The sequence below is a fragment of the Perissodus microlepis genome, chromosome 19 (assembly GCF_051167445.1).
Source record: "Perissodus microlepis isolate ML-2025 ecotype Zambia chromosome 19, ASM5116744v1, whole genome shotgun sequence".
In the NCBI taxonomy this organism is placed as follows: domain Eukaryota; kingdom Metazoa; phylum Chordata; class Actinopteri; order Cichliformes; family Cichlidae; genus Perissodus; species Perissodus microlepis.
This window is the reverse complement of record NC_140479.1, coordinates 17,391,734-17,410,198: the sequence shown is the minus strand read 5'-3', so window position 1 is coordinate 17,410,198 and position 18,465 is coordinate 17,391,734. Positions and strand designations below refer to the sequence as shown.

Below are 18,465 nucleotides of genomic sequence, written 5' to 3'. Positions count from 1 at the left end.
TAGTTAATCAATGCTTTTTAAAAAGGAAGATAATACGTTTATATCATCAGAACAGCCCTTTTTGGTATTATTCTGAAAATTAAAGATCTGTTGTTTCCGGTGTTGTTGCCACGGATGTTGCGCAGGAGCTGCGTTTACGCGCCTTTGAGTTTTGCCCTAAAAACACTACGGAAGCCGCGTGGTTCCGATTGCTCGGTTTGTTTCGCTTCCTCTCCGTCAGGTTCCTCCCCGGCCCGAGCACGGAGTCAAGTTGAAAACACTCGGGGAGAGAAAAGAAGGCAAACTGTAGCGTGATAAAAGACGGCTTCGTTTTTCGCACCCGCGAGGACTGTCGTGAAATCTCAGCGTCAAATCTGGGCTTTAAACGGACTGAAAACAAACAGACACGGGGCGGAGTTTCGGTAGTTTTGGCCGGAGTGCGGTTGAGTTTTGCGGTTGTGAGCAACCGGTAAGTTAAGACTTCTTCATTCACTAGTCAGTGCAACACTTGTCTTAAACATTTTGCTTCGGTTAGATCTTTTTATGGCACAGGAAGCACCCAAACCGGATAGCATCGCCTTCCATAATTACTGAGAAGGCACTAGATCATACTGATCACTAGATGAGATTGAAAAAAACTATAATAAAGTACAGGAGGCAAAATACCAGTGTGAATTGGGTTTGTGGCTGGCTTCGCCACATTGTCATATTGTCAAAGCAATATAATAATTAACCCAAGTGATGTCAGTCTACAGGGACTGTGTTCACACAAACCGCTGGAATCTATTCTACAAATATGAGTCTATAAATAAGCAAAACCTGCTTTAGTAATGACGGTACCGAGAGTGAGGTGTTGAAGTTGCAGTCTTGAATGTGGTTTACATCTGTAGGACCACATTTTTAACTTAAGTAAGATGGACTTTAAATGAATACAGCCTGTACTTGCAGAGAAATCACACACTTAAGTCAAATTTAAACCTAATCAGTGCATTTTTGTGACATTTAAACGCATTTTTGTTGTTGTTTCTAATTAAAATTGATAAAGAACAATCACGAATTTAGTAGTTTTCTAACAAACTTGTAGACATTGCACTGTAAACCAGCACGTGATCAATTCTGACTGTGTAAAAATTAATCAGATAATTATAAATAGTCAGTTCTAGACATTTTTTTTTAAAACAAGAGCTAAACATAACTTTTTCTAAAAGGTGTTTGCCAAAACAACTTTCATCCTGGAAAATCGGAGCAATGTGGGCGTCACGTGACTCTGGCTTGCCAAAAAGTGCTATACATCTGTAAATCTGTCCCTGTCATTTCTCCATCCACACTGTGACTTTTGTAGTCGAGCAGGAAGCTAAAACATTGCGACTTTGATTTGTGAGTTTAGTTCTGTACCTGATACAAAGCCTAAAGCCCTCAAATTGCTTGCAGGTTGATTATTTTGAGCCATTAAACTGTTGACACGGGGGTGAGGTAGCTGTTTGGAAAAACAGGATAAGGTGTTCATTGTGGGTGTGCAGCTGGGCAGAGTGTATACGCTTCATTTGCTGTCAGATTTACGGTCAGGGAAGGAACGTAAATGGGAAGAGGAAGAACGTAAATACAGTGTGTGTGTGTGTCTTTGTCTGTGTCTCTGTCTGTGTGGTGCACATAAATGTGTGCTTTCTCATCTAACTGTATGTTTCTGCATATTTATGTCACTGAATGAAAGGAAGGTGGAAGAAATCTGTGTGTGTGCATGGCTTCATCACTCCTTCCATCACTCATTATCACTCCTTCCAGGAAGTACTCCACAGAATTTCCTTTTATAGAAGCTGAATACAAAAGACTTGTTGTCCACTTCCTGTAAACATCTTGCCGGCCGCGTTCTCCGCTCTCTGGTTGGCTGGAGTGATCCTGTGACCCTTTGTGGCTCAGGGAGTTCCAGGATGAGGAAGTGGGCTTCCCTTGATCACAGCCAACCACAGAGAATAGAAAGTACCCTGATGTAGTGAGAGAGTGGGGAATGAGGAATAGAAATGGTATAGGCACAGGCATGTTGCTGGCTTGGCGGGGACAGAAGATTTTAAAGGCAGCATATTTCAGAAGAGCTGAAATAACTGCTCAATTAAAAACTTAGGTGATTGGGTGAAAGAAAACCTGACTAGTTTTAATAATTTTGTATTTTTTTAAAGCATAAAAGCAAAACAATTGGGTCTAGCTTCTTAAATGTGAAAGTTTTCTCTTTGTTTCAGTTTCACATCATTGCAAGCTCAATACCATTAGATCCTGGGCTGTTGTCTAAAATTATTATTTCTACAGCACTCAATGCCGCCATGTAAAAAACACACAAGTGCACCGTGTGTTTCAGTAGTCTGCAGAATGCAAATGCTAATAGCAGCTACCTGAAGCTATGCTGAAAGGCTTAAAGCTAAATGCAAACACAGTTTATGCTAGGAGTGAGACTCACCACAATGTCACTGCATGTTGCCCACAATAGTGTTGGTATTGTAATACAGCTATTCTGTGATTGTAACTTCAGTGTTTACTTTGAAAGTGTTGATAGAAATGTATAGAAAAGGTCAGGGGTTGCACTTTATAGAGCTAGAGAAAGCATATGGTAAGGTGCCAAGAGAGGAACTGTATTACTATATCAGGAAGTGGCAGAGAAGTTTGCGAGGGTGGTGCAGGACATGTAGGAGAACAGCGAGACAGTGGTGAGGAGTGACAGATGGGTTTAAGGTCGAGGTGGGATCTGCACTGAGCCCTTTCTTGTTTGCGATGGTGATGGACACGTTGACAGTTGAGGTCAAGCAGAAGAGGTAGTGAAGGTGGGTGAGTTTAAATGCCTGGGTTTAACCATGCAAAGCAATGGACAGTGAAGAAGAAAGCGCAGGTTGAGACAAGAATTGAGAGTGATTTATGACAGAAGGAAAGAAGCAAGAGTGAAAGGGTTGATTTACAAGATGGTAGCGCGGCCTGCTACGATGCGATCAATACGATTGCTTAGAGATGGTGAGATTAACCGAAAGATGCTAATTTTCCTGGGAGGGACCGGTATGGACAGGATTAGAAATGAGTACATAAGAGGTATAGCTCAGGTTTAATGGTTTGAAGATTAAGTTAAAGAGGGAAGGGTGAGAGGGTTTATACATGTGCACAGGTAGGCGATATACTGGATAAAGGAATGCTGAAAATGGAGCTGCTAGGCAGGAAGAAAAGATGTCAGATTATTAGTACGCTGATTTGTTTTCCGCTGATATCTTTCCCCTTGTGAGTTTTTTGTACTAGAACTTCTTTTCACTTTTTCACTTTCTTTTTCATTTCAGAAGTTCCACCACGAATGAGCAGTAACTCTAGTACGTCAGATTGTTGGGTTTATAGTGGCTGTCCTTCCTAACCATTGTGTTTTATTATTGTACCGCAAGAGGAAGCAGTATGATACTGACATATTGATATTTTACCTCCACCCTATTATGTTTTACCCCAAAGCTACGTGAAACACAATCAAATGCTCTATTGAAGCATCTATTGGCAGAAGGAGGGTGTGTTTTAGGGCAGGGAATGTGTGTGTGTGAAGTATGCACAAGGCTTGTGTGTTTGTGATGAACAGGGGAACACACCCAGCTCCTGCTGCAGCCCTGCAGGCTATGGAATTCCTACAGAGAGACAACGTGTCTCAGCCTGAACAGCCTGCTCCCAAAATTCATCCCAACACACACACACACACACACTCTCACACACATTTTCTGTGGAATTGGATGCTAACGCTGGATGGGGTCTAGTTTTTTCTTGGGCAAGAATACACTTGTCCACTTCAGGATAACTGAGGAATGAGGCAGCCTGCTAAGACCTGCCCTGTGAGGGTGAGAAGATAGAGAGAGGGGTATAAGGAAAAAGGCGAGAGCTAAGTAGATAAATGAGCACCAGAGAAAGAGGTGCACAGATCCACTAGGAGTACAGCAGTTTTTATTGTTTACCTGGTCTTCTCTGAGGGGCAGAAGAAGCACAAAACAGGTTAGTGCTCACAGCTAAAAGAGATTTCAGGGCTTAAAGAGCATAAGGGGGGTGCCTCATTTTGAGTGGGTGGACTTGGTGGACTTTGTTGCTGATGTTACTCTTGCCACAATAGAAAGCTTGACCTAAAGTGTGAAAACCAACTAGAGTTAACACACAGCCATCCAGTGAGTCAGTCTGAAGAGGAGAAAGCCTCTCACCTACAGTACAATGATTCAGACATTATGCAGAAAGGGAAGTATTTAGCCTTGACAGTTAAATGTTAGCCTTTATCCATGTTGGGGCCTGAGGGCTTGGCTGTTACATAGAACTAATTTGCTTGTGTGGATTTTTTTTGATACCCACAAAGGCTCTGATTAATGTATCATGGAAATGGATCAGTGTTGAAATCCAGTGATTTAATTTCTGTGTTTTGATTTTATTTTACAACCGACTCGAGTCTCCAGAGCTTCTACGGCAAGGGGGAGGGTTTCTGTGTAAAGAAGAGGTCATAGGTATACCTAGCTGAGCCACGTTTGTTATATTGTTTCAGTACGAGCTGTGTCATCTGCGGTCAGACGCAGGAAGTGAGGAAACCTCTGTTTGCTTCCTATTTCCTGTCTGTGATGTCATCAAGAATGCAAGCAGCAGCTCAGAGCCGATCGAACTTCTTGCTTTGCAAGAGCCTAAAAGGTGCTTTTGAGGTTCAGGGTTTCTGTGTTTGCGCGTGTCTGTCTGCAATCTCAGTTTTCACCATATTAGGATAAACCCAAGTATGTGTACCTATGGGGAAGTAAGAAGTGGTAGTATTTAAATTGGGACCAAAATAATTGACTATTTTGAGCATACGTACCGTAGAAGATTGGCCCTACGATAAATATCTTAATATATAAGAAAATTTTATGTTGTTAATACAATTCAGAGATGACTAAGAAACTTTTTACTCTTGTAGCCAGCGTTTGAAATGACCTTTTGTGATTCTCCAAGCAAACATTTTTCTCACCGGCCACTACTGTGCCTTGGATTGGCTAGTTTTTTGCCACTTCTTTATGGTTATGGTTAGATGGTTAGGAGTGCCTCCTCGTGATATACATGTGTCTGTGCATGTGTGGGTGAGTGAAAAGACTATTTAGGTACACGCATGAATGCACCAATGTGTCAGATGTACTTGGGGGGTGGACAGAAAATACAGCTGCAATTAGCACTTGCCACATGTTAAATACGGACACTGGTTGTTGCTTTATATAGTTTGGGACTTTATTCATGCAACAGATTAAGAGATGCTTAATGATTAATGATCATGCCGTACATGCCAATAAAGAAGCAAAACAAAGTTTCTTACATCAATTTCTAGCCCTTGTTTGTTTGTTATTGCACACTATTTCTAAAGAGATGGTCTTTTATGCAAAATATTGATCTTAAAAGTATCTAATAACAGTGCATTTCAGATGTGGTGGTGTAAGAAAACTTTATTTTTTTCTGAGGTTCCCTGAAAACTGAAACATGGATGTATAAACAAGTACTAGGGCTGTGCGATATGACCAAATTCTGTGCATCTCGGGCAACTCAACTTGTGCGAAGTGTTTTCAGCTGGGCGCCGTGTACCTGGACTCGAGTGTTTTGACCAATGCATGAAACTGCTGCAGGAAAAAAGCCTGTTCTAACATTTGAGTCTAAGGTTTATTTTGAGCACCTGATGGCTCTTTTTTGTTTCTCATCTGTAAACTCTCTCCATAGTCTTTCACGTAATTCTTGCGTCCCTGGTAGAAGAGGTTTGTCATGTTTGAGTCTGGTGGGGACTGGTTTGCGGCATAATTTGCATAGTACAGTTTTCTGGTTTGTGTCAGACTTTTCATAACCAAACCATGTCAATGCTACAGAGGTGGCCCCTCGTTTAGGAATAAGGTCCTCGATTTGTTTTCACTGTTCCTTCTGTTTGGAGCTACTTGGTTCTGCCTCCTCTTCAATGGCTATGCTGGTATTCTCTGTGCCCCGATGAAAAAATATTGCCATAAACAGTGTATTTTGCAACACAACAAAACAAACGATAATGTATCATTTGAAGCGACAGATGTTTCCATATCGTCATCTGATATATTTCGTCATTTCGCACAGCCCTAACAAGTACCTCTGCTTACTCTCATTTTCTATAATACTAATATTCTTGAATTCTTCAACAACATAACTTTCTGAGTGCATGACTCACAGTTAAAAATAATGCTAATCTATATTATATACAGCCTTGGTCATCTTCTGTCTGAAGCAATAAACGTTATTCTGATTGGCTGCTTCTTGCAAATAGAAGGTTTCTGTGCTGACAACCTGTGTGTCTGAGATGACCATATAAGGACATGTGCTCTCATTGACATCATGCAGATCTAAGAGTACAGAAACTGTCTGAAACGGTGTGCTTAGAACAGTCTGAATCTTGAGTTTTTGCCTCACTGGAGGTACTTGAACATTTGAGACTTTGGCAGTTGTTAATTTGACCATCCAACATGTAAAAGAAACATGTTTGTGTTTTAAATGGATTTTATATATAGACACTATATTATTCAAATATTGATGATGGAAAATATATGGTATAGCCTCTTCTGAATGTGATCCAAACTGTCTTTTATCTGTGCAGGGACTCCTCAAATTTCTCTCCATTACTGGATGAATGCAACCTGCAGCTGTCCCAGACCTCGTCCCTGTAGCTTTGTCCAGTCAGAATTCCACCAGCAACGGTCTGATCATGTTGTCGGCATGCTTGCATCCAACATGCCAATACCAGATTTTAATGTGAGTCAGTCACAGTGGCACTGAAGACAACATAAAGTGCTAAACTGACCCAGTTCTGAATTGCACAAGTGAGTTCATTTGTGTTTGGTAAAAAGTAAAAACCCAATTGACTGAAACAACAAACTAACAGAACCCAAACACATAGTTTGGGTTCTCTATGAGATTATAATGACATCCCAAAACAAAGGTTGAAAACACATTTCATGACATAAAATGTATTTAATTTTTTTTGACTAGTATATAACTAAATAAGGAAAGGAATAACAAACTTCTAAACTTCAGTCTGAACACTGTTTTTAGGCCCTACTACCCTGATCAGGCCCTTTTTTAGGGCTGGTCTTTTCCCCTGTAATACACTTGTCATACCATTTGGCGTCACACTCATTTGCGCACTCTTATTCTCTTTCTGTCTGCTTTCCTTCCTCATTCATTTGTAACCGACTCAGCACGTCACTTTGCCCTTCAGCGTTGCTTCCTGTTCACATTTGGCTGGTTCCCTTCGCTCCAACAGTCAGAGCCGATTCTCACATTGTAGCATGGATGGATTAGTTATGTCTGTGTGAGTTTTTTTTTCTAAATGTATTGTTTGGCTACTTCTTTTTCTGTGTGTGGCGTATGCTAAGCTTTATTCGAAGCAGCAACCATTTCTCTCTAACAGCTTGGCCTAACGTGCAATAGAAGTATTGCGACATGTGAAAAAACAGGAAGAAGAGGACCGCAGTTTTAGTGTGCACTGCACTTTTTGGATGTTTGTGAAATTTGTGGATTTTTCTGTATGTCGGTTAAATTTGTGTACCCTGATTCTGCAGGTCGAGGTGAGTGTAGATGTGTGACAGCGGAGTGTGTGAGGATAAGCCCCCCGCCCCCCCTGTCAGGATGAGCAGCCAAGGAGGAGTCAAAGACGCCCAATCGACCAATCACAACTCTCGGCCACTTCCGTCTGCACCAGAGGAGAAGAAGCCTAGAAACAAGATCATCTCCATCTTTGGAGAGAAAGGTGAGACGTGGAGCACACGCACATAAGTAAACCCAGACATTTAATATACTGCACAGTACCACAATAAAAGACCACACGAGTGGCCATGGAAGAATGTCACTTTGACCTCTGACCTTTGTCTGCAGCAGGCAAGAAAAAGGACCGGGATAAGGACAGACCTGAAATCTCCTCCCCATCAGACTTTGAACACACCATCCATGTGGGTTTTGATGCTGTTACTGGAGAATTCACGGTAAGTACCTTAAACAATGACCAGTGTTCACTTGCAAAATGAGATTTTAATTCATGCACTGATCTCACTGATACCTTGGCTTAAGGTATCTGCAGAGTACATCGAGTGTTAAATTAATGAACTGTAATCATATCTTTAAGGAAGAGTCTGGGAATGCTTCTTTTATGTTTGAGTAAACATCAGGCTTGATTAAAATATGACTTTTCTTATTCATTGATAAAATATTAAATGATGAGATGAAAATAAAATAAACACGTTTGTGTTGTTAATTTTTTTCATCCATCCGTCCATCGTTGGCACTTAGCAGTCAGTCACAGGGCTAACAAAGCAAGACAGACAACCATGCACACTTATATTCATTATGGTCACTAATATACTAATTCCCAATTTAGAGTCACCAATTAACCTAACCTAAACATGTTTTTGGACTGTGGAAGGATGCCCGAGTACCTGAAAAGAACCCACAGAACCTAGATTTGAACTCAAAAGGCCACTCACAGTTGTTATGGACTGTGGCGTGTAGTTACATTTCATGGGAAATGCACACCAGGTTATGGTGCAGGTTACAGCATATGGTTTCAAAAGGATTTCCTTCGCTATAGCATAGCTTGATTAACGCAGAAGCATAAAATCCAGTGTAGTGTGAAAGCCAATGTAGAATTTCTGAGGGAGCCACAGTATCTTAGACATGGTGTTTCATTTGTTGACCAGTTTCACCAGCACTGCAAAAAGCCCTTAATTAGACAGCTGAGGTCTCTGCATGCTGTCATCTTTTTACATTCCTCAGTGCCACGTCATATATTTATTTGGTCTAATTGTTTATCAGTTTATGATTTTCCATCGAGAGGCATTTTCACGTGAGCAGGTTGAACAGGCAAATTTTAATAGTAAATAATTTCTAAACATAGTTGGTTTATTAATATGTGCTTATGTGGATTCAGAGTCAGTAGTATGAGCAGAAACTAAATTACCTGATTCATTTTGTTAATGTAAACATTTTAGTTATTAATCATATTATAGCATATTAATTACAGGTTCAGTATCTAATAATTGGAGTGATTTCTGATTTATACTATAATTGGCAAGCAGTTAAAAGTTACTGTCGCTGTGTAAAAGATGCAATTATCGCATTACATCTTTTACTTGCAGTCCATTATAGGTTAGGTATGTCAGCAATCTAACTTCAGATTTGTCAGTTAGTTCAGTGTGGTATGCAAAAGTTATCACTGTTAATCTCTGTAAGATCTGGTTTATTTGGACTAGCTTTGTTTACCATGTAAATCTCCACTTAGGAAATACTTGCTGTAAATAAGATAACTTGTGAGATTGTCAGCTGCAGTGCTTGCTGGGACAAGATGAGATCGCTGCAGCTGTCTGAGATTAAAAAAACAGAAGAAGAATTTGTAGCATGCATTTGTGACTGTAAGACCCCTGCACATGGAGCTTCACTCAGAAATGTTCTAGATGTTTTTTGGTGGTTGGTGCACTCTTGTGTAACTAGAGCTGGAGCCGAGCTTCCAGAGAAGTTGATCCAGTGATTCCACTGTGATGAGCCATGGAAAGTCCCAGGAATTTCCTGTTGTGCTGCTGTAAGATTTGTTGGTCAGGCGTGCAATATTTCATGCCCTCCTCTGTGTGGAGTCAGCATAAGTATTATATTCTTTAACCCTTGAAAACTGGAAGTCAGAAGACGGGTGACTTTTTTTTTTTTGTTCTTGTTTTATTCAAAAAGAGATTATTGACATAAGCTAAAGGAAGTAAGAGTGAGAGAAAGGAACTACTGGCTAAAAAAGAATGGATGCCCAGCTGCATGAACTACTCTTCACTGTAAAAATTTGTATCTGTGGGTCTTTTTGTGCAGGGCATGCCAGAGCAGTGGGCCCGTCTCCTTCAAACTTCCAACATCAGTAAATCAGAACAGAAACAAAATCCTCAGGCCGTCCTTGATGTTCTCAAGTTCTTCGACTCCACCAGTGGAAAACAGAAATACCTCAGTTTTTCTGGCGCGGGTTAGTTTACTTTTTCTCAGCAGATAAATAAAAGCACGGTTTGGTGCAGGCTCACTTTTCTGTTCTTAAACTTTGAATTATTTTGTCTCTTTCAGACAAAGGATCACAGTCGGTGAGTAGCTCCATTCATTTTTTTCCTACTTTTATTCACTGCCTTTATTTGCATCAGCAAATTCAGACTAAAGTGCTATTTATGCGTTTATTGTTGCAGCCAGGCAAGCAGGGTACTGCAACCTCCCCATCAGGCAAGGATGACGACGACGATGAAGATGATTCGCCGCCACCAATCGTGGCACCACGGCCAGAACACACGAAATCAGTGAGTTTGATGTTTTGTTTTCACAACTAAAATTAGACAGTAAATTAAAATAAATATATTGTAAGAATTTAATAGTCAAAATTGCTAGCAGGTTCAGTCGAAGTTTAGTATTTATTCAGGACTCATGGGTTTTTTTTTTGTTTGTTTTATTTATTTGTTTATTTTGTGTGTGTCAGATGTACACGAAGACAGTTGAACCAATCCCAGCTCCAGATGGAAATGCCACCTCTAAGGCAGCTGACAAGCAGAACAATATGCCAAGAAAGATGACTGATGATGAAATCATGGAAAAACTAAGTATGCAAAGCACCCACACACTAAAAATCATGAATCACAGCCCAACAGTATTTTTGGCTCTGGTGAAGCACTATTCACTTTATTTATTTTTTTCCTGATTCTCAGGAACGATTGTGAGCATTGGAGATCCTAAGAAGAAATACACTCGCTATGACAAGATCGGTCAGGGGTGAGTTTTAATTCTGGCCACTGTGTATACTGAAAAATGTGAGAACGTGTAGCAAGTTGCTGGTTCAAAATGACAAGTTTAGTAGAATAAATTATGTACAGTAATTGTTGAAATTTTCACTTCTAGAGCGTCTGGCACAGTTTACACAGCCATCGATGTTGCCACAGGGCAAGAGGTAAGTGTTGGAGCCACTACCAAAATTTTTACCTCACCTTTACCTCAGTTTTCAGAATGAAGTTGGATTGGGATTTATTTATTGAATTATTTATTTACAAGTTATTAATATATTATGAAACACATTCTGGTGGTTTTTTTAGTTCATAAAGTTACTTGAGGTGAGAGAAACACAATCGCAGCACATACTCTCTTTAGTTTCAGTGGTTTTAATATGTTAGAAGCACTAAACTATGTTGCAATATTGCTGTTTTGTTTCCGTCACCCTGTAGGTTTTTTCCCAAGAAGATATTAGGAGATTACAGTGGGGAAAAAAAGCTTTTTTTCACAGCACACACTTTGATATGCCTTATCACGAAAACCACACATGGTACTTCACTGATTGTATTAAACTTAGTTTGTTTAATTTCGATATCGAATTTCATGATTCTGGCATTCTGCTGAATTAGCTTATAGAGATTTCTGACGTAAAAAGTCGCAAATAACATTTGCAACTTGTGAATCTTGTCATTAATCAATCTCAGACTACAGCTGGAAACCAGAAAGCTTATCATACTTTTAATCTTGTCCTTGCCTACAGCGGTTTATGCTGCCGAGTCTTGGGCGTGCTGGCTGTTGCACTCATTGCTAGCTGAGAGATTTGATAAAAATGAGCCATCGCTAATGAAATTTGTTTAATCTGTGTTTTAATAGTACAAGTACACTACCGGGTCTGTACCAAGACTTCAAACCCCAGCATTTAGTCCTTATCAGAAGAATATACATTTTTCATATTGCAGTTATGGCTGACAAAGCAGTTTATTTTTTCTTTTGTCTTTACAATTTTACATCTCCTAGATTTGACTGTCCAAATTCAGGAAATATTATGAACAAAATTAGTTGCATCTTGTGATTGCTCAGATAAGTTTTGTGTGTTTTGAAGCAAATTTACAATATCTTGTCTTCTGCAGGTTGCCATCAAACAAATCAACTTGCAGAAGCAGCCAAAGAAGGAGCTAATTATCAATGAGATCCTGGTCATGAAGGAGCTGAAGAACCCCAACATTGTCAACTTCGTAGACAGGTAACATGCTGCACAGAAAAACATACAATACACCTCACAACACCAGCTGTGAGTGGACCGCTCTGTAAATACGACCGTCTGTGTGTGTTTATAGTTTCCTTGTTGGAGACGAGCTTTTCGTGGTAATGGAATACCTGGCCGGCGGGTCGCTAACTGATGTTGTGACAGAGACCTGTATGGATGAAGCTCAGATTGCTGCTGTCTGCAGAGAGGTAGGATCTTTCTCAGACAGCCGAGCTAATGAAAACAGTTTGTCTATTGCAATTTTGGTGGATTATAATCTTCCTATCTACATACGTTCAGGTCCTTCAGGCCCTGGAGTTTCTCCATGCAAACCAGGTCATCCACAGGGACATCAAGAGTGACAACGTTCTCCTTGGGATGGACGGATCAGTCAAACTCAGTGAGTGAGAACGCACGCAGATGTGTACACATCCACTGATTGATAATATACTGCGAACAGAACAACACACTGCTTTTTCTTCTAATCTCAACTTATTTTTCTCTCTCTTTGCAGCTGACTTCGGTTTCTGTGCTCAGATTACCCCAGAGCAGAGCAAGCGCAGCACCATGGTGGGTACACCCTACTGGATGGCTCCAGAGGTAGTAACCCGGAAAGCCTATGGACCCAAAGTGGATATTTGGTCTCTGGGGATTATGGCCATAGAGATGGTGGAGGGAGAGCCTCCATACCTAAATGAAAATCCTCTCAGGGTGAGTGTGTGTTGGGAGCAGCAATGCCTGTTGTGATGTTTGTACAGTTACCTACACTAATACCTCCACTAAGGGTTCAATATGCGAACCTGAGATTTAAGCTGCAAGTTTTTTGTTAAAATTTTATCTTGAAAATCACAAAAAAGGAAATGTAAGTCTATTTTTTTCAGAATGAAATAATGCAGAAAAAGGAGAAAATGCTGACATTTAAGATGTTGGAAATAGAACATGTGTCACAGCTCTGTGGATGGAAATGTGCACATTCTGCTGGTCAGTACGTCAACCGTGTTGATCCAGGCTGAAATACCTCAGCAACTACCGAATGGAAAACCATTACATTATAACCTCGTGGCTGAGACGCTGAACCCTGATGACATTTGCGATCCTCTATTTTTGGATAGATGCTCGCTTTTTCACTTCACTTAAACCTAAAAATATGACAGCATCTACTAAATGGACAAGAACATTTTTTTAAAACATTTCCTTAATGAAGAATTCTGACTTTTCCTATAGCACCACCTTGAGGTTGATGATTCTCTTTGTTTGCACAGTAATTTATGGGAAAATCTTTCCTAAAGTAAGATGATGAACATGGGGAGCATTACACCTTCTTATCACTAAGCATGTGTCAGCGCAAGCATGTTATTGTTGCAGTTTTGGTCAAATATGAAAGGCTTACAGAGCTCATAGCAGGGCTGTAATGACTGGAGTCTGGCTTCTATCCAATCCAGCTCTGTGCAGTTATGGCAGTTTTTACTGATTTTCCACGAAAGATTACACACAGTAAGCAAAGATGGGAAATAACTGGACTGATAGCATTATTGCTTTAAAAAAACCTCAATAATGTGAAATTTATCACAATAACCGTGAAGGTAAAATCTGATGTTTTGACTGTCCCAATCCAATTTATAAGAAATTACATTTGTGTTTAAAGACTAGTGCTTCAAAAATATTTTGCCCTACATTTCTTACTTTGCCATTATCCTGGTTTTTAGGCATTGTATTTAATCGCCACCAATGGGACCCCTGAGCTACAGAACCCAGAGAAGCTGTCTCCTGTGTTCAGATCTTTCCTTAACCTTTGTCTGGAGATGGACGTGGAGAAACGAGGATCAGGCAGACAGCTGCTGCAGGTAGAAAAGACCTATTCATCCGACCCAAATTCAAGATGTCTTTAAATGTTGAATCTAGATTTTTTTTTCTTATGCATCTCAGTGAATTATGTACACTGTTATCTAAGTTCACCCCCTAACTTATAAAATTTCACATATCCACTTTTTTCCCATTCAGCATCCATTCCTGAAGGTGGCGAAGCCTCTATCCAGCCTCACCCCGCTCATCCTGGCAGCCAAGGAAGCCATCAGGAGCAATCGCTAAATCCTGGCCTGCAAAGACTCCAAGCCAGCATCTCCTGCTGGTCCACATATGACGACTATCTGCAGTGTGTTAGTGTTAATGATTTTTTTCCAAAAGGGCATAAAATGCTGCTCCACTTTTTCTGGTGTTTCCACACAGATATTTATCTTACCTTTGTGCCTTGTTCTAAAGCTGCATATAGCCATAATATGTTATCCATTTGTTTTGTGTTTGTATGTATGTGATGTTGAAACTGGTTATCTGTGCATAACCGATGCATTATCATTGTTAATTTAGACACCGAGGGCCATATTCATAAAGAATCTTGGTTTACGACTTGTTCTACTAAAAAGCCCAGAACAGAACAGAGGTGAACCTTACGCTTAATTAATAAAATCGCTATCTTTACATTGATCCTTTTTATTTGTGAACACTGTGTCAGTAAAGTGACATATCCTAATTAAAATGGAAAAATAAATGCCAGGAGCTTCAAGTTTAAATTCTTTTCTTCTCTTTAGATCTCAGTGTTATGACAGGAGCACAACATGGTCTTGTTTATCATTCTACCATGTGACCATGCAGCTGGTTTCTGTGGTTATTTCTGCTGTGGTTACACATGTGCGTTGTGACTAACTGGATCCAAAACTTTTAAATGTGACATTAAAAATCATGGTGTGCTAAAACTGTGGCCGAGGATGGGACAATGCAGTCTTTATGGAGTGAAAAACAAGGCCAGTGTACTGTATCTGAATGGAAATCTTCCCATTCAAGTAAAGTCCGATCTTTGTTATATATTTTTGTTTGCAGTCTGCTTTTTTATTTATCTTAAATTGGATGATGAATAATGTCCACACTTCATGTTTCGGCCCTCTGTTGGTAGTTGGGGGTATTGCAGGCACCAAAAAACAAAATTACGCATACAGCTTTGCCATGAAAACATCTCTGCAGGATCTCCTGCAGATTATGGATCTGAACACTGTTTACTGCATGACCAATACTTTTTAGCTCATCAGTTCAGCCACACTTTTTCTCAGAAAGCTTTGTCGTCATTTTTTCTTTGTTTCTCTTTGTCTTTTCTAATGGATGCCTTATTGTTGGTATTAGTGCAACAGAAATGCTGTATGCAGTTGTTTGACAGCGTTAAACTGGAGGATTTTTTTTTAATTTTTACATTTTTACATTTTGTATATTTGTGTGGTGTCTTGTATTGTGAACAGCTTTTAGTATGTACATTGTTTTATATTTGTAACTAACATAACAGAAGAGCATTTCAGGGTTGTTTTTTTTTCAGGATTTTTTTCTTGTTTATCAACTCATCATTGGTTTCCTGAACTGTGCAGTTATGAACTCAGAAATTAGTAACACTATATAATACGGCCCACGATTTAAAGGTGGCATTCACCTGTAATTAAAAGGAATTTTAGTGTTTTTTTATTTGAAATTACAATATAATTCTATTTACCTAAAAATACTTATAGTTGGATCCAGATAGCTTGGTAGGCTGGAATATGGGGGCAATCAGTCAGAATTTTACAAGAAACAAAGATATTATTAAATAATTAAGTTTAGGCAGTGTGCAATTTGACAAACTGATTCCCCATCGTACTTTTCATGGTGGGGCCGTATTATAGAGTGGATTAATCTTGCCTTTTTGCATCCTTATTTAATATTCATTATGTTGATGTTGCATGATGGATTTCTATTATCCTTTTATTTTACCAAAATACATGTGATGAGAACTGTTCTCCCTTACCAGCTTGCAAGAAAAAATAAATACCATCAATAATTGCAGGCTTATGTAAGCTCGATGATGAAGTCTTTTTTTTTTTTTTTCTCACAAAAACTGTTCAAACGTAATTTTAAAAAGTAGTGTATAGGAAAGGCATGTCTCCTTTCCTGTAAAATGACTGGATGTTAAACAAGGTTAAGCCACTTCATAATTTAGCTCACACGCCCAAAACTAAAGTGTGCTTACGGTGTCAGATGGGGAAATATTGTTTTTCTGCAACGATTACAACAAAGTTACGCAGTACTTAGCGTGTAATTTGAGTCTCCTTCCCTTTGAAATTTAAGGAGCACTTCAAATTATGTATGCACTACTTCTTCATTCATTCATTACAAAATAGTTAAATTTATTTACAATATAATGATTTCTTTGTTTCTGACCAACAATGTCGTCTTGAAAATCTCCTGTAAAAACCTGATTTGTTACCCTCTTATTCTAGTGTAGTTAACTTAGTATGTGTAGGTAAATATAATTGCTATATAAGTATTCATTTAGAAAATATAATTTCTTATAGTATTAGAAATTATGGCCGTATTATAAGATATTACCTCAAAATCACATAATGTATTGATAACCCTGAGATGCTCAGACCTGTGTTAGGCATCCTTTAGAAATAAAATGGGAAAAAGTGTTTGTTTTAGCGTGATTGGAATAACGGCTGCGATTGGCTTCTACCTCATTTTTCATAGTTCCAGTTTAGACAACGACTAACAACAATGAAACGTTGCTTGTAACATATCCTTGATGCGGTAAAAACGTGCGTAATTTCGGCAGAAATTATAATAAAGGTGAGCCTTAAAGATTTGTGTCTCGGTTAATATGAATCATAGATGTAACTAAAGTTTTGAAGTGACTGTTAGCATTTTTTGTCTTGACTACGAAAAAACGACCAAAAAGGATAGTATGCAGAAAAATTAAGTAAGGTAATAAAAAGAGTAGTGAGGAAGTTCTGCAGAAGTTATCTTTTGGTGTTTATTAACGTTCACGTGTTGTGTAAAGCAGGAAGCTAACGAGGCTGTGGATGTAATGATAAAATAAAGGGACGTGAGGCTTTGTACAGCCAGGGGGATTAGCTCAAATGGTAGAGCGCTCGCTTAGCATGCGAGAGGTAGCGGGATCGATGCCCGCATCCTCCAATGTTTTTTTTTTTAAATTTTGTTATTGAATATTTCTTCTTTCATTTTCATTCATACATTAACTATAAGTAACCGATGACCTCTTAACAAACTCTGTGTCAAATGATCAGCGAATTACGCGGAGCAGTCGCACGTGTATAGCACTGTTACTGTTAAATCCACAGAAAACCAGCAGATGGCAGCACAGACTCATAAACGATTGATCTCTCCTCTGTCTATATTCATTTAGTTTAAAATGAGCGTGTATTTAGAGCCACGTGTTCAGGTAGGTTTGTGTATTTTTTTTTTTTTATTATAAGGAGCGAACACGTCAAATGGAGGACCAACATGGCCAAAGTAGTTTAATTAATTTATATACAAAGAAATACAAATATGCTTTATGTATTTTTATTATGTGTGTGATTTTGTTATTGTTGGTATTGATTTGGTATTGATTGTCTGTTCTGTTAAGTGAAATGTGAGTAAAGTGCCGATTCTTATTCTGAAAGAAAAATGAATCTAAAGATTTGCCCTAAATATGGTAAAAGAATAGAAATAGAAGGCAGAAAGAATTGAAACCATTAATAAATATGAGCATTTACACACATTAAAGGATGGATGCAAACAAGCCAGAAGCTTTATAATACAGAATCCTCTCTCAACTGATAATTTTAGAGTTCCTTGGACACGCATTGCATGCTATGGAACACTATTTTGGCTCTTTTAAAGTGTTTTACAATAAAGATTTTAGATTTTAAAATTTTATAGACTGGAAAGGATCATGCACATGCAGGTCAGTATATGCAGTGAACGAAAATGCTGAAACTTCAAGGGTTTTCTTGAAAGGGTGAGTTAATCCTTCAGGGAAAGAACTGCTGACAGATGATGATAAAAATGTTTATTGTTGTTTCATAACTACACAAATTACTGCACACTTAAGCTTCTACTGCACACACAAGCTTTTCATATTACAATAAATCAGAACAAATGTGACAGTCTTGCCTCGGGGCAGCAACATTCACAACACTAAAACTAATGGTAATCATTTCAGCAAATATAACCGTCATTGTGAAACAATGATATTTTACACCACCACACCACAGTAATGGATTAGATTATATGGTATGAGAATTTTTGCAAAAGGGGATCATATATAGTATATATGCTTGTAATCAAAACTTTATAATATGTCAAATGTCATTGGATTACTGTGTGACAGGTGGAGGTAGGACCCAATAGCGAAAGGGTAACTACTAGGAATTGGGAACTAATAAATTAGGAGATAACAACTAGATTACAAGGGAAACACAGCACACAAGAAAAGACACAGGAAAAGAGACAACACAACAACAAGCAGAGGAAGACAGACAACTTAAATACACACAGGATAACGAGAGGATGGGAAACAGGAGGAAACACACTGGAACTAATACAGACTAACATGACAGGGGAAGCGGAACTGAGCACACTGAACACAAGGTGAAATATTTTCAAAA

The 18,465-nt window shown here is 38.9% G+C and overlaps 1 protein-coding gene and 1 non-coding gene across 7 annotated transcripts; both read left to right on the top strand.

Annotated features, from left to right (window-relative positions):
• Nucleotides 1-164: 164 nt before the first annotated feature.
• LOC146365783 (serine/threonine-protein kinase PAK 2-like) lies at nucleotides 165-16,656 on the top strand. 6 transcript variants are annotated; one of them, XM_084915046.1, is made up of 15 exons: nucleotides 165-448; nucleotides 7,548-7,735; nucleotides 7,864-7,967; nucleotides 9,829-9,976; nucleotides 10,072-10,088; nucleotides 10,188-10,295; nucleotides 10,472-10,592; nucleotides 10,698-10,761; nucleotides 10,888-10,936; nucleotides 11,886-11,998; nucleotides 12,093-12,210; nucleotides 12,302-12,401; nucleotides 12,516-12,712; nucleotides 13,708-13,845; nucleotides 14,003-16,656. In XM_084915046.1, exons 2-15 carry the CDS (start codon nucleotides 7,564-7,566, stop codon nucleotides 14,087-14,089), a joined length of 1,536 nt encoding a protein of 511 aa, XP_084771172.1. In that variant the 5' UTR covers nucleotides 165-448; nucleotides 7,548-7,563; the 3' UTR covers nucleotides 14,090-16,656. The 6 variants fall into 6 exon arrangements, with proteins under 6 accessions (XP_084771172.1, XP_084771166.1, XP_084771170.1 ...); XM_084915040.1 differs by having other exon boundaries at nucleotides 7,861-7,967; XM_084915044.1 differs by lacking the exon at nucleotides 165-448 and adding an exon at nucleotides 2,679-2,789 and having other exon boundaries at nucleotides 7,861-7,967.
• Nucleotides 16,657-16,917: 261 nt separating this feature from the next.
• trnaa-agc (transfer RNA alanine (anticodon AGC)) lies at nucleotides 16,918-16,990 on the top strand. Its single transcript has one exon. It is a non-coding gene; the product is annotated as a tRNA-Ala (tRNA).
• Nucleotides 16,991-18,465: the final 1,475 nt, after the last annotated feature.

Coding starts and splice junctions, on each gene's coding strand:
- LOC146365783 (XM_084915040.1), top strand. CDS start 7,564: ATGTGTGACAGCGGAGTGTGTGAGGATAAGCCCCCCGCCCCCCCTGTC. Junction 7,968..9,828: donor CTGTTACTGGAGAATTCACG/GTAAGTACCTTA, acceptor CTTTTTGTGCAG/GGCATGCCAGAGCAGTGGGC. Junction 12,402..12,515: donor GGACGGATCAGTCAAACTCA/GTGAGTGAGAAC, acceptor CTCTCTTTGCAG/CTGACTTCGGTTTCTGTGCT.